Source organism: Barbatula barbatula (assembly GCF_947034865.1).
Source record: "Barbatula barbatula genome assembly, chromosome: 23".
NCBI classification, from domain to species: Eukaryota; Metazoa; Chordata; class Actinopteri; order Cypriniformes; family Nemacheilidae; genus Barbatula; species Barbatula barbatula.
In genome coordinates this window covers 14,983,338-15,000,239 of record NC_136786.1, presented here as the reverse complement: position 1 = coordinate 15,000,239, position 16,902 = coordinate 14,983,338, and the positions used below count along the sequence as shown (strand labels likewise).

At 37.6% G+C, this 16,902-nt stretch overlaps 1 protein-coding gene across 1 annotated transcript in view; it reads right to left on the bottom strand.

The window, feature by feature from the left end:
- Positions 1-11,438, bottom strand: part of ctnnd2a (catenin (cadherin-associated protein), delta 2a) — a 171,657-nt gene extending 160,219 nt beyond the window's left edge. Inside the window, exon 1 of the mRNA XM_079488368.1 lies at positions 11,133-11,438. Coding sequence (XP_079344494.1) covers positions 11,133-11,330 — 198 coding nt within the window. The 5' untranslated portion in view covers positions 11,331-11,438. The remainder of the gene's footprint in view (positions 1-11,132) is intronic.
- Positions 11,439-16,902: the final 5,464 nt, after the last annotated feature.

The window sequence follows — 16,902 nt, the reverse complement described above, 5'->3', positions numbered from 1 at the left end:
GCGGTTAAAGGGTGACCAACAGAATAACAGGATCTCTAAAGATATACAGTATAACCCCAGCGGAAATTAGAAATAACTTCTGCTGAAACAAACAGCTGCCTCCATGTGTGAGGTTACAGCGTTTAGAGACGATATCCATATTTCTTTATATTTCACATTCGAAGTACTGTCCTAATACGTTTAATATCATTCATTTTATGAATATTCATTACTTTCCTTAAACATTTCCTTCAGTTCTGTCAATCCTGCAAAACCTGACCGAAATATTCTACGATTCTGGGAGATTTCTATAAGGCAAAAAATAAAATTTGGTCCATGATTAAATCATGTCATTTAAAGCCTGTTTGATCTACATTTTGAAGAGTGTTGATAGCCAAAGAGCCCTTGCCCCTATTGACTTCCATTGTGTGTACACACAACTTCAGGAAACTATTTTTTAAATATCTCCTTTTGTGTTTTAAAGGGTTTTAAATGGCAATAAGATTAATAAAATTATGACAGAATTTATATTTTTGGGCGAACTATCCCTTTATGTGACAACCCAACACAGTACCAATATGTAGTCAGTAAAACATGTTCATAGGCCTATACTTGTATTCGATTTGTCAAATATCTAAGATTTTTTATCGGCTTTTGTGTTACACTGAAAAAAGTCGCACACAGGTTTTGAATGATATGAGGGTAAATTATGACAGAATCTTTAGGTGCACTATCCCTTTAAGTTTTTCTTCTGACTCCCTGTCAATGAGGCTAACTTGTGATTTAGCCTAAAGGGTCCATATCTGTCCTCCCTCAGGCAGATTCATTATCGGCCTGGCAGCGACATAAGCCAGAGTCACGGGCGCATCTATCAAAGCTCAGAGGTGAGAGATTAAAGGCGAGGTTGCCAGCTTTCCTCACGGGCAAATGGAATGCTGAATCACAAAACGTCCCACTGCAGCTAAAGAGGACCAGATGGCGCTGGTGTGTGTAGGTTTATTTAGTTTTGCTTAATTGTTCGGAGCAACGGAGCATCACACGATATCTTACACACCTTTCTGAGATTTTCCGCAAGGTGAGGATAGAACCGTGGGGCTGTTCTGATCAATGCCGCCGCTGTTATAGTACAACAAAACAAGCGGAGGAAATGGAAGATGATAAGGCTGAAAAATAAGACCATTTATTCCAATTTGTCAGCCAGCCATGGATGCTGATTAAAAGGCCATTTATTCCCACTGTAACTTAGGCCATTGTTATAGAGATGCCCAAGTGTTGTTAGCGCTGTGCCTATGGGCAAGATCAAAGGCACGACTAAACACACCAGTAACAAGCTTGTGTTGTAGGGTTGCGTGTTCATTAAGTTTATCCTAAATGTGCTCGAATAACTAACACAGACTGGAGTCTTTGATGAGGTTCTGCATATTACAAGAGTCCAATATAAAAGCAAATAGAAGTGGCCAAACACAGACGGCAATCTGTGCATGGGGTTGACTAAAATAAAATCACACATGGAGCCAACAAAGCAACCTCATATATCAAAGGCAAAATATACAGATTGAAATTCTACACAAGTAAGGCCCTTCATAGGATTTAAAGGAAGCCTCATTTACTTTTTTCTTCCTACTATGGAATGTCAATGGGGCATATTTTAAAGTGAACTACTCCTTTAAAGCCGGCTTGTGATTTGTTTTCTATTTTATGATACTTCTATCCAACCCAAATGTACAAAGACAACTACTATAAGTACTATATTTTGCGTACAGATCGTGGTCATAAAATATTATGTGGACACAGAGTTTATTGGAAAGTAAAGAGATTACTGGCTACTAAATACATGATCTCATATATACTTACAATACAATAAGTATTCTTTATACATATCTTTACAATTTGCACATATTTTAGTTATCAATCTTCTAACTTGAAAAAAGAAAAAATTTGTGGAAATTGAAAGCTAGATAATAGTTTCGTATTAAAAACACATTTTTAATAACACATCGAAAATCGAACACAAAAGCAATGAATCAATTGTTCATTAGGGTGTCCAGACGTGCCATTTTATAGGACACGTCCTGCCCAGGATTACGGCTGTTTCCTCCATAGGTTGCATTTGTTGATCGCATACATCATCAAGGTTTATTATTTCAGGTTTTATTTCAAGAAAGCAACCATTACTTTTCAAGAATGAAACAACAATGATTTCGTTTTAAAAGAAATACTTAATTTTAAGGTTTTTAATTTAAATGAGAACTCGATACAAATTTGACCTCCGGAGGACGCAGATTAAATCCTTGGCATGACGTGTCCTGAAAAATGGCACGTCTGGTCAACCTATCAAACAGTGGAAACGCTTTTGGGAATCTTGCCTAAATTCAGTAATTTTGCACTCAGTTTGATGCTTCTTATGGCACAGAACTGGAAAACTACAGCTTGAAATACAACTCAATGGACGGATACATGATGATGAAACAACAATGCTAATAGATTGATCATTTTGGTCAAAGCCTGTTAGTGACATACTGGACATGTTGACATTCTGAAAATATCTGGAATATTTTCAATCCAGCGTTGGGCCAAAAAGGGACGAACACAACCATAGGATTAAATTTGACATGATGTTTACATTTTACTCAACAATTGGTCAAAACATCCAAGAACATGTTGATTTAAAACCCAATGGTTTGGTTCTTCCCTTTTTGAACCAGCGCTGAAATTTCAGCCTGGAAACCTTACCAAATACATTAAGATTTTCCACTTCAAGGTATTTTATTCAAGGCATGATTGCGTGTTCTAACAATATTGCCAAAACATTGAACAAATAACAAAAGACATACAATAAGTACAAACTTATGCTACTAAATTGCTTTTGGTAGCCCTGAATTGTGCTTGGGCAAGCAAAGCAATTTCAATGCAGAATGCAAACCCTCAGTCTTGTGAAACATTAGAGCCACATTAAAGAATCAGAAAACAGTTCAATGCGAAACAATATGATTCACGTGCATTCATTCCACGGTCTAATTCCCAGCTAAAAAACGTAAAAAAATCTTATTATTATAGTCTGTTTAGCTGATGTTGAATTAATGGAGCCTTCGGGAGATTATGAATTAGACAGCCTAAAAAGGTCTTATTAACATGCTAAACTAATTTAAACAGCAATTTTCAATTCGTCCGATGACTTCCTAATGTTGCCGTTTTGCTAACCCTCACGTCAGATGTTTTCATCACATTTTAGCAGCTAATACACAAAAAGACAAGGCCATGTAGCAGTTAGACAGACACTTCACTGATGACTCACAGGCGACAGCAAACAGATGAATAATGAACCAGTGAATGAATTCAGTCATTATTTTCGCAACATCCCTCCGTTAAAATAAACATGTCTCTCAGATTGCCCTGCGCGTCACGCTGCATGCAAACAGAGCTTTCGCATGTGCCACAAACGTCCAGAGGCACAAAAGACGTTTGATGTTCCTGTCATTAAGCTTTAAGACAATTCGAAGTAAATCCCGAAGGCTATCTGCATCGCACCCACCATCCACCTTCCTAGTACAGCACAACCTATACAAACATATAAATTCACATATTTAAAATATATTTTTCATGTGGCTTTTCTGCACTACTGCATGTTCTTTTGCATTCCATAAAAACGTATTGTTTCTAGTTTCAAACGACAAAGAAATGAAATTCTGTTTGAGGGTCAAAACAAGTTGGAAAGTTGTGCCAAAAAGCTGAAGATGCAAAGATCGCATAATCAATGTGCAGTATTTGTTTTACTCGGCATGACACATCGCCACCAAACTGACAGGTAATATATAATCCTTGTTGTTTGGAGGGTGTGATGAACTACACTGATGTTTGACAGCCTCTGTCTCTGGATTAACGTAATTAGTCTGTCAGATGCAGTAACACAAGATTGTCTGTTGATATCTTGGTATTAAAGTGCACAAAGCTCTGCCAATCCTTCAGTAAAGAGCCTCAGGGATTATGATGCATATGCCCCACGCAATTATCTTGTGTCTCTGAAATGCACATTATTGATAACGCGTATACGCACGCACAACCAGCGGCAGAATGACAGAACATTTGTCACTCTTTCAAACTAAACCTGTGGACCTATAATGCTTTCTCCAATTCCTAGCCGAACTCATCTTGATAAACGTTTTTAATGGCCAGTCAACGGCGCACAAATGTATCAGTGTAGCACAGCATTAGTGTCAAAGCAAACATGAATCTGAAATACAATCTGGAAAATAATTAGCTCATTGCAACTGTACGACATTAAACACAGCTGTTCTTTTTACCCGTGTGAGACATCTGAAAAGGCAAAACTGAAAGCACGCACATACCCCACACGCAAGCGCATGCAGGTGAGCAATACGAGGAGGATGCCAAAATAACAAAATCGCACATATTTATAAAAAACACAGGTTAGCTTTAGTCGTTTTCGCCAGTCTTTGTCTTGGAGGCGTCTTACAAATTTCTTTAAACAACATGACCAGGGCAACCTCATCATTGCAGTTAAATTGGACAGCATTATGTAATCCACCTGACTGTGGCAACCAGAAGAAGCAACTGGTTTAAGTGACCAAAGTTATCTGAGAAGCCAAACCATGTTTTTCCTATAGTACCTCAGTTTTTGGCAGATATAACACATACAGTTTTACTACAAATTTCATGTTTAAACTAAAACTTCACCATATTAAAACTATAAAGTTACTATGGTTTTAATACAAATAAAACCATTTATGTAAGAGAAAAAGTAAAGGACAGTTAACGGAAAAAGGACACCCAAAATCTTCATTTGGTTACCATCAAATTGTTCCAAATCTGTATAAAATGTATTTTTTCTGATGAGCACAGAGAAAGATATTTGGAAGAATGCTTGTAGTTTTTGGCCACCATAGATTACCATAGGAGGAACAAATCTTATCTTCTTTTGCGTTCAAAAGAAGAAAGAACTTTATCGTTTGAAGAATGTAAGCAAACAGTTCTGTGGCACTAGAATTGTCATTTTTCCTACTGAGGAACTTTTTCACTGCTATGAATGTTTTTCCTACTACTATATGCAATCTTAAAGCATTTTCTTATTTATTAGAAATTATTTGCTATTAGAAATTATAATTGTGAAAACATAATACACTAAATTCTTTCTTTAGAAAACAAAAATTGTATTTAATAAAAAGTTTTTATGTTTAGTTGATAAAGATGGAATATATAATGAGTAAAAGACCGCCAATAAGAGACCGGCATAATCTAGATGGGAACCACTTCAATACTGCTTTAAAAAGTGAAACCTGAAGAAACTGGCCAACACAAAACAGTATTCACGAGCATTTTACTGTAGTAATGAAAGGTTTGTTTTAAACACAATATGACCAAGAAAGTGTATGTTATCTATGCAGACTATCTAGGAGTCATATGTTTGCCATCTAGTGGCTGTACACTCTTTTGCCGAGCACTCCTGTTTCCAACTGAAGGACATTTCCTGCATGGTCAATTTCTAATTAAGACAATATCAATTCAATATTGATAGCGAATACAAAACAAGCAAACATCCATAATCATAATCATCATTTTACTTCTCTCGGTTCCCACTTAACAACCTTCACAATAATGACAAACACACACACATTTATGTAAGTACAGATGATTAAGATTAAGATCTAGGGCCGCTGATTCTGGGTCAGTTTTAAAATAATAATGCAAACAGCCCAGTGTTAAACTCCATTAGGTATTCGTGGACCATGGAAGGTAAACAAACAAAACAACAGAAACAATAAACTTAAGTGTAAATTGGCTTCCTGCTAAATGAAGCTGCACAGAATCTCGCACATGACAAAGCTTTACATACGCCAGACTACTTTGACCAATCTCAGCAAGAACAACAACCCAAGTACTAACCCTGACTGTCGCTCGCCCGGTTAAAAACAGATATCCTCTGACTGTGAGACAGAAGGCCGTGGCTCTGTGGGGACGGCAAACCGGCACTCAGCGGAGACAGACAGGTCGAGATGGGAGGGTGATTTTCGCAGTGGAAGCGGCCTGCCTGTTCTCTGCCTGCTGTAGTGATCCACTCAACACGGCTGACAATATTATTCTGTTCTTCCCCGAGGCCGACCATTACTGACAGAACCCTCAGGCCTCCTACCACACACGTGTCTCCGCATGCGTGACATATTAATTTCTCTCTCACGCAGCGAGTTATAGAATCTGTGTGGTAACTGGATTATTTTGAGTGTATGAGAGCTTTTAGGTGACAGGATGTGTGTGTGTCTATGTGTTTTAGTGTGACAGCAAGGCTTGTACCATATGACGCAGTACATGTGTAATACCTTTCTTTACCAACACTGTGTCACTGACGATTGCTCATATTAAACTAAATGTCACATGACATTATATGACATCACACCCACATTCTGGGTGCATTGTATCAGGTATGGTAAAAAACGCTCTGTAGAACAGTTTGTCCGTTTAGGGCTACTGTAGAAACAACATGGCGAATTCCATGTAAGGGGACCCGCTGTGTATGGATAGAAATAGCTCATTCTAATGTAACCAAAGGCTTCATTATATAAGGTCCATTATATACACCTCTGAAGACATAGTTATGTATATTATATAGCATTTCTGTCAATAAAATGGCATGTTTCATCCATTAACATTTATCAAAAGAATGAATACGGTATCGTTGTAGCCTTTAATTGTTGCTAATGCAGTCTTGCAAAAGTCTTACAGTACCAAATAGGTAATACAATGCTTGGGTAATAGGTAATAAAGAAAATCTAGTTGGCTCCTATCTTGTTTCGCTCTAAATTATGTTACCTTATAGAAGTAAAATGTGTTGTTCAGTATATGCCATGTTGACTTTAAAGCTTTATGTAGCGCACTGATCTCTGCCACAGACCGATGGCAGGTCACACCACTGACAGCGCCCTGTTTATGAGTCACAATTCCTGAGCGTTCATTAGTCCCCTCCGTCTTCTAGGCGCCAAGTTGTTTCCCTAGTAATTCAACCTGCGGCAGTTTTGGACGGTTATCAGGCAGGTTTGCATAACACATTTAGAAACCTCGCCCGGCATTACGTGAAGCAAATGCCACTGAAATCTCTAGAAGACAACATCCTTTAATATCAAAATAAAAGCTTGCCTTTCATCCAAGACCCGTCCCACACATCCACTTACACCAGCTCAATTTGATGCGGCCCCTTCCCAATCAATCTCTCTGATCGAGGCGTTGCATCCAAAAGTAAGATGGCTTCATTTGTAAGAAGTTGACGGGGGCGCAAAATTGCCGCCTCCTGTAGAGATCACACACACACACACACATCACTTCAAATAAAATGTGAAAGACGGATGGTCGTTTACATGAAATACATAATTATGAGCTTCACTGGATACACACATCTGAACTTCACGTGTGATGGAGATGACCCAAGCCCTAGTTGGTCTGTGGAACACGAAATAAAATATTGAGAGAAATGTCTCAGTTGTTTTGTGTCCATACAACGGAAGTCAATGGAGGTCCAGTGTTGTTCGGTTACCAACGTTCCTCAAAATATCTTCTTTTGTTTTGTCTTCTTAAGTAAATAACTATCCCATTAATCCAACACAACATGCAATGCTAACACAACATTCAACATTTTGACTGTGTTTTCGCAGTGCAGCAGGTGCTGTATGGCTTCCGCGCTCTTAGAGAATACATAACAGAGATACTCAAGAATGCAGAGAATCAGCGATCCGCCGTTGAAGTGCATTACCATTTTGATGGCTGCGTTGATGAGGATGGTGATTATGATGATGGTGCTGTTTATGGTGATTGCTCTTGGGTGTAATGCCGCAGGCCCCTGCGCAACTTGCGCGAGTGCCGTGGCAGACAGGAGACGGTTGAGAGCTGTTCCGGCGAGGCGGTGGGGGAAAGGAATGGAGGTCAAAACAGCTCTGTGTGCCTAAGATCTCATTAGCCGTTTATATCCAACGCTGCACGATTTCAAGTCGCACTGGAGAATAACGCGGCCATAATTCGCATTCAACCAACCGTGCCAGGGACATAAATATCCCACGTATGTGAACTTAGGAAACGCCAACGGATGGTTTCGTATTCTGTGGCGGAATAATAGGAATAACTTAACCTATCGTGAACTGTCTTTCAGCTATTACGCAATCATCGTTTCAATGGTCGTGATGGTGAGGAATAGGAAGGTCTCGGACAACAGGTACATCTAACTGTGACCGACAGAATAGCTTCTTTATTTAAAGTTCAAGTCTGAGATCCTTTTATTGCCGTTCTAATCAGAAAAGTTCAACACGAAAGGCTTTATTAAAAGACCCGCTGATATGTGAAGGCCAAACCTGTGGTGGAACTATGAAAGGAGGTTGGCATAATGAGCTTTTCGCACATGTCTGTGCTTGTCGGAAGGTGTAAAGAAATAGCCCTCCCATCCTCACAATGAAGGGCTGTAAATATAAAAATATGCTTTAATTGCCTATGTGATCAGAACATTTTTGAATGTAAAATGTATGTGGTGAAATTTATATGGTGGGTGGTTTTGACTTTAAAGTACAATCATTTATTGCTTTCAGTGTAGTTCGCTTCTATTCTAAGGTTAGGAGTCGCTGGCTATATTCTGTTGCCATGACCTTTGGGTGTATCCTTGACCGCAAATAAAACATAAAATGCCCACTGTGGACACTGTAAACACCCACTTAATGAAAAAACTCTTTAAATCCAATGTGCCCAAACTAATTTGCATTGAAAATGTCCATTTGTATTAGTCATTTTGAGAACTCAGTAGTTCTAAATAAGTTTTTTGTAACGAATCAAGATCTGACGAATAACTGTATCTTAGTTACAGTATAATTTCAGCATTTGCATTAATAGCACTGATACCACCTATTTGTGCAAAACGGTATTCTGCGATTCCTGTCCCAAGAATAAACTAAATCAAACACCAATCTATATCAAATATTAAGGAAGAGATTAAATAAGAACGCTCAACTAAAATATAAGACTTTTGCGACCTGCAACAGAGAAAACACACAAACGCAATAATTAGACAAAATGTCGTTTTTCATACAGTCAACAGCAAAACTGACACTGCAACCATATTGTTCAGAGGAGCACCTCCCGGCTGAGACTGGTTTCTCCCGAGGTTTATCTCTCCATTTAGTCTTCATTGGAGTTTTGGTTCCTTGCCACTGTTGCTGTGTCGGCTTGATTGACTTTTGCATTGCTTTTATTAGAATGGTCCTCTTTGTTTATACTCTTTACACTTAGGGTATGTTCACAAATGCCACATAACGCACCCTTTATTTCCTTTTGTGTTTTATTTTTAATTTAAAGCTGCATTGAATATCTTTGGTCTTTGCTATATATAGATTAACAACATTAAGCATAAAGTGCTCACAATAAATAATTAAAAGCTCACATGCAAACTTTGTGCTCAAAAATGACATGCATTGATTCACACACATTTTATTTATAAAATCTACCCAGAAATCCCAACCTGTACTATACAGACATGCAGTTCTGGTTTAAGATACGCTGCATCAGCACATCCTGATTTTAATATGAATTCTATTAAAGCCACACATTAAGCCATCAACATTTTAAGTTCTCTCGATATACTGACACGAACGCTTTGCACTCGACTCAATGCGACGAGAGCTCACTGTGTTTGAATAAAAGTAATGGCTAATGTTTTTGATGGATCGGGCCGAAGTGCCACCTGCACAATTTCACGGGCTGTTCCAGGTGGGGCACCAATGGCGGCCTCGTAATGACAGAACAAAATCCATCATTGAGTAAAACACAGGTGGCCTTTTACTGCTGAGCTGGGATTTGGCAAACATGAAAAATGTAATCAAATACAAATTACACACTATTATATGTTGCATACTGTAGTGTCAATTAAATCATTACCAAGACAGATTCCCGAGGTGTAATAAGTTCCGCAGGCTCTGACTTTATGGCACTTTCCAGATTTCCCCTTTGACTCTCAATTTGCATTGATTGAAGCCGCGCTAGATTTTGTCCTCAGGAACATTTCCTCCGTCAGACATTCATCTTCACACATGAAGTCTTTTTGCTCCAGCTTTCTTTCTTATATCTAATGTCCTTCTAAATATTTCAGCTTTTTCACCACATGGTCTTTGAATGGTTTATAATGTCACACTTGAGCTTTAACTATATTGCACTACAAGCCTGAATATCAAAAGACAAGTTATACACGTACAGTCATTGTTTTGGGGGAAAAAATGCATCTAAAGACTTATGCCTGAACACACAAGTTGATCATCAATTACTTCATAAAACAAAATGACATTTTTTAAAGATGGGCTGGACTGTGATGAAAAAACAGCCACCTAAGAATATACGTATTGGTGAACATCATTTATAATGCAAGATACTGTATATGCACACTTTTTTCATTTCGATTCAACACTTTTTCAAATTTAAAGTGTAGATAATTTAACTACAATTGTAAAATAACATCGTAATACTTAGCAATGAATGGGTCTGTCCAAACCTTTGTCTAGTAAACACAACTTCACCTTACAGAGTAAATACATAAGGTCTTTACGTTTTCGTATGCGTTGTTTTGGTATTTGGCTCTCGTTTGTCTCTGAACAGAGCTTGCTACGGATGCGAAAAACGCAGAAAACCTAACCCTGTCTGAATTTTTTCTGACGGACGAAGATATTTTTAATGTGATTGACACAACGTGAGGTCGTATTTATTTTTTATACTCTATACACAACAGAATTAATAGAAATAAACATGATAAAGTATCTTGAGCTTCTATTCTTCTATATTTCCATCACAAGTAAAATTCTACACGTCTATATGTTTGAATGTAAATGATGTTCCCTTTATAGTTAATATCTCCTTGACACCACTTGACAAGCACTCACTGTAATACAGAATACTTTTATCATTCCCCTTTTAATCTTTGCCTCTCAGAAACTGTAAAGTCAAGCACCAGGGTTAATATGACAAATGTGTAGCTACAGATAGCTGCTGTCTGCTGATAAGTCACAGCCAAAACTGCAAAGAACTCAGCTACACTACAGCAAATGTACTGTAAAAGCCTCCATCTGGAGGCCTGCCTAAAATGTGCACAGAGGTGATCGGGGAGCATTAGAGGTGTATCTTACTTGCTCTTTGACGGATGCCAGGATGGCAGAGGTGGTCTTTGTTTCAGGTCCATCTCCATTAGAAGCGCTTTGCCCTGGGCTCAGCATGGTGGCGTTCTCGGCTTCAGCGGGCTGTTCTGGAACTGGCATGATTTCTGGAGGAGACAAAAAAACATCAATCAGTCGACTCTCTTTATTACACTGGAATGCATTATTCATCTTTATGGTCTGATGAAGCAGGACGAAACCAAGGACCCCGCTAGAATATATGCGACCTGGTAAATTTCTTTGAGTTTGGAGTAAAATATAGTTATCTTTATAGACATATTGTAAATTGTTTTAACGTAAAAATTGGTATGTCTGTACAGTATGTGTTCATGTGGCTTGGGTGGTAGATCATTGCATTGGCTGTGGGTTTACAAGGATGTGGGTTTAATTCCCGCAGGAAAAACAGAACTGGTGATATTCATGCTGACATTAAGACAGAAACAACCATGTTCCCAGCGAGCGTCTCAGATATACTTATTAAAATGATAAAGAGTATATAAAAAATAAACACTAACCTAATTAATAAAATACGAAGAATACAAGAATATTATTATGATAGATTTTTTATTATTTAGAAATGTGCTCCTATTCTAAATGTCGATCAAATTAAGATTAATTTAGTTAAAGTAGTACTTATCATTTCAGTACAGGTATGTTATTTGTATCAATATATAAAAAAATCTTATTTTTTCCATACAAAATAAGTGTTATTTTCAGAAAGAAAATGTTTGTAATGTGAAATACATAACAGTGACTGCAAAATGTATACAGTATATAGTGACTTTATAATGTATTATAGGTATACGTTTTGATAGTTGGGCTAGTTTTGAGGGGTATCTGGCAACCCTGCCCACCTCAGAAGACCAGGAACAAATTAAAAACAGACAATTCCAAACACAATTAAGCATTAATACATTCTCAACGCAGTCTTTGTATATGCACTTTAAGCTTATAAACCCTAAAGTCTTTTTTAGTAGCAACTGGGCAAACATCACTATGAGAACACCTGCATCTGTATAGATTACAAATCATTTTCGAATCATAACTCAGCTGGGCATTAGCTGGACTCAGATCAAGATAAATGGTTATATAGGAAACTCTCTGGATATTTTATCTCACTCAGTAGCTGTTGTGGCCGGGCTTGCCAACTTTGTTGGCTTGTTAATAAAGATGATTATCCTCATCTGGGATGACAGCATGCCTCCACCTAGCTTCATGAAAATTTGATTATGCCTACTTAAACCACTATTTCCACATTGTTTACCTAGCTCTGATCTTGCTCTTGCACATGGATGTATCATCGCAACCGCAGGAAAAACAGAACCGGTGGTATTCATGCTGACATTAAGACAAAAACAACCATGTTCCCAGCGAGCATCTCAGATTCTGTGTGCGCTTCAAGCATTCAGATACAGATAGAACAGGGCATATGAGTCAAAGGACAATGCCAAAGGACAGCTTAGAGGATGTAGTATGCATGCATACCTGCATATCTCAACATTGGGCTTTCAAGAAATACAAGAAGTTCAAAAAGTTAGTACTTTATCAAACACAGCATATACTTTGAATAGTATGAAAATGCAGCTCCTGTGTCTCAGTACATCTCCATCCCCACATTTTGGCTCCACAGACTTTTTTATGCCATGCAAACAAACGGATAATGTTTCATTTTTCAATGATACAGCTCATTTCCTTCTCTGTGGTTCACGCTTGCAAAGGTACTACCTCCATTACCAACCCAGGGTAGGCAAATGGTGCATTTAAATATATCTGAGAGCCTCTGCGGTAGACTGGCCTATGTCAACCCTAGTCTTAAAAAAATCAACAGAGAGAATTTTTAAAATGCCTTACGCACTGAAATGGAACTTAACCAATTAGCCTTTAAAAATACATTTCACAGTATCAACGTGATGCTAATACATAAAAAAATACCTACTGTAACACCACATGATTTTGAGGCTTCATAATGTGATTGAATAATCTTTTGCTCTGCTGAACACACAACGTGTTACGTTACCTTTTCTTCTTATTCAGAGCCTGATTCAGGTCGTCACTGAAATTACACATACCATCGATGATGTACATGGTTTTAATTCATACATATAAATCAGATTCTAAAGAAAATACTGTCTTTAGCTCCATGTGAGTGAAATTAATTCAGCTAATAGTACAAATGCTACAATTTATCTTAACACTATGCATTTTTATTTTATTTGTACATACGAGTCAAATATTTTATTCTGTAATGCAAATTTGGAAAAAGCGTGTAGAATTGAATGAAGAATAAGGCAACAATCACATCCAGATGTCCATATCCAATTAATTCACCTCTGGTTGCATTTGGTGTGGTCCACAGGTCTAGTTTGGGATCATCTGTTAAACTAAGAAACAAAAAACAACAACAAAACAGAGAAACAGCTGCATATACTTAAAATATAGCATTACAAAATGTTATTGTCTCTAAGGAACAGAATATGAGCTCACACAAAAAGCTTTCTGACAAAAGCATGTCACACATTATCACGCTTGACAATGCACCCATCCTCAAGCACAACATTTCAACCCCTCAGTGTGTAAACCAGAAGCCTTGGTAGTCTCATTAAAATGTAATGCAATGTTTGTCACACTAGGATAAACATTACTGTACCAGCCAAAAACACTGCCTGGTTTAGGTTTCAATTTATGTTTTAAAAATAAACGGTTAACTACAAGTGTAAATGCATATTATCTGCATCACCTGGAAAATCCTCAAATGTGAATGTGACTCTATTATAATCCCCTTTACCCTAATCATCCTATGTTAATCATTAAAAAATATAGTTAACCCAGAAATGACATTTTCTTCCATCATTTAGTCATCCACATGTCAAGAGTTTCTTCTGCAGATCACAAAAGAAGATATTTTAAAGAACATTGGTCACCAAAAACCATTGGCCCGCATTGACTTTCATTGTATGGACTATGGCGACATTTCTCAGAATACATTCCTTTGTGTTCCACAGAGTCAGATAGCGACCAAAGCCTTAACCAAAACTATATGTAGCGCGTACGGAGCCAAACTCAATAACTGTGTTCATGGCGTATCTAAAGGCCCCTCAGAGATGTGTTTCATCTGTATGTGAGGTGCTAGAAAACAGCAGTGAAAGAAGTCTTTGCTTTTGCAGATTTGACAGTGTTGCCAGATCTTCATAGAAAAAATCCAAAGACAAGCCAAAAATAAACCTTAAAAATACTCTTTTACTTTATAAGACCCAAAAATATATATTATATCCGCAACAGACCATTGTTTACACCTTTAGTGTCGAGCTTTACTTTCTAAGACCAAATAACAAAAAAGTGGCTGAAAATGAATGAACATGGCAACACTGCAAAAGAGCGCTCTCCAACAAAACACAGGGCGTCTGTCAGAGGTACTTTATTTTGATAGATGGACAAAAAGTGAATCTTAGCTGAAAAATAAAATAATTTATATTCTTATAGCTGCGAGACGCCAGAATGTTGCTATGGTTACTAGTGTGTCAATCATCACAGATGAGGACACGTGGAACTATCAGGGCATTCACTCCCGCATTTAAATGGTGTGGCCAGTTTCTACGTGTTTGTTTTATTCTGTAGTTTTTCATAATTATTAAACAGGAAAGCGATGATATACTCTACGCTGTTCCTTTTTGCTGCTTTCATTTATGTTTAGTTTCTAAAAAGGGAGAGGAATGTGTTGTTTGCAAGTTGTCAATTTATGATTCCTTTCCATCTCTCAATTCATTAGGAAATATAGACCGTCTTTGAAATTGTTAAATAAATAAATAATTCTACACGATAAATAGATGGCTTCATTTAGATCATGTGATCGGTTATCTGTGATAGTATTGGCTGGTTCTAAAGATCGGTTATTGGTGTTCGGCCCCCAAAATCCTGATCAAAGCACCCTTAGGAATGACATAAGGGTGAATAAATCAATATACATTTTTATTTATCATTTGAATCAAATTCTATCTGAAATATTGCACTAAAGAACAATGTGTTTAATCACTTCTATTCACCAGTCCTTAAAAAGGGCTGTTGTCATAAATGTTATAAACCAATCAAGTTGTGGATAAGTGGGCGATCTGGATTTGTAATAGGCCTTCAAAACCAATGTCCCTTGTCTTCCTTTTAACCAGGTGTCTCGTATGTAGCATGACAGCACATTTAATGAGGTTCATGGGCTTCAGCTAGTGATTTTCTCTAACAAGCTATTTGACGCCTCATTATCAATGCACACTGACAATATACATCCATCAGGTCTGCATCCCAAATAACTCCAACTATTTACAGAGAACATTTAACAGCTCTAGTCAACCTTATGATGACACGTTTAATGGGGTACCTACTGTACGAGACAGATAAAGAACTGAGCAAGAAGGTTACAAACGTTGTCAAGGTACAGAGTACCACCGGGTGATCAGAGCTGATTTGTTAAACACAAAGATTGAACTCATAAAATAATGTGATTTTGGAATGAGGTGAACTACAGAATGTGAGAATCGGGATGAGAAAAACAACACAGAGAGGGATAAAAATGTGAAAAACTGTGCACTGCGACTTGAAGAGAGTCTGGAATATTTGACAGGTGGTGCAGACAGACCCGTTGTCACCCCGGCTAAAATAAGTCTGCCAGGTTGTAACTGCCTTTGCCCGTCTCATCAGCATTTGGCACTTGAACCGGTAAAACAAGCCTTTGTGTTGCTCCCGGCTTAACCCTGGAGCCGTTTGGCAAGCCAGTGAATAGGAACTGATTGAGGCTTGGTGTTGTTATCCATCCTGTTTGATGGCTTAACCTGGCTGTAAACTACAGTAGAGATGGGGAAACGGCCTCAATCCAGCTACAACTAATCGCAAAAGGAGAAAACACATATAGCACAATACTGAAATAAACAATCAGTTGTAATATGATTTCCTGAAAAATCTGCCTGATATAGTATACGGTATAATTCAGAACCAAGCGAACCAATATTTATTATTATTTTATTTTACTATTAACCGTTATTTTTTTTTTTAGATTAACGAGTTACTAATATTTAACGCAATTAATGCAACATGCGTTTGTTTTATCATCCTTTGTCTAACGTTACATTATATCATCACACTCTTATTCATGTACAGGCTTTTAAACCACTTAAAGTCCCAGTGAAATTAAAAATGACAATTCTTATCTTTTCATGAAATATTGCAGCGCTTACAGTAAATAGCTTCTCAATGTGGGCCATTTTCTTTATAAAATTCATGTACCCTAATAAACTCAGTTTAAATGTGAAAATGCACTTCCCCCCTGAAATGACTATCCATCTCAAATTATGTAAATTAGATGGTTTAGCTGGAGCATGTTAACTCCTCCCCTTTCACTGTCAGTCTGCTGCCAGTTTCATTTCAAAATCAATGCAACATCTGTTTTACACATCCACTCAATTAGCAGTGAAAAACACAAGCCACGCCCACCAATTTCCTCCTTTGAAATTCCCTTTCACTCGGAAATATGTCCGAATACGAAAGTAAAAACAATACTTCTGGTTCACGGGGACATTAAGCGCGGTGTGAAACCGTTCAGTGAAGATAGACAGCTTCTAGCTGTGGGATGCAGCAAAATGTGAATAGAGAACAAAAGAAAAGAGGAATCCAATGTGTTTTGAAGCTTTTATTTAGATATTATTCTGTTTTTAATTTACAATTTTGCTTTAAAGACTGTAAAGTGTTTGAGAACTTCAGT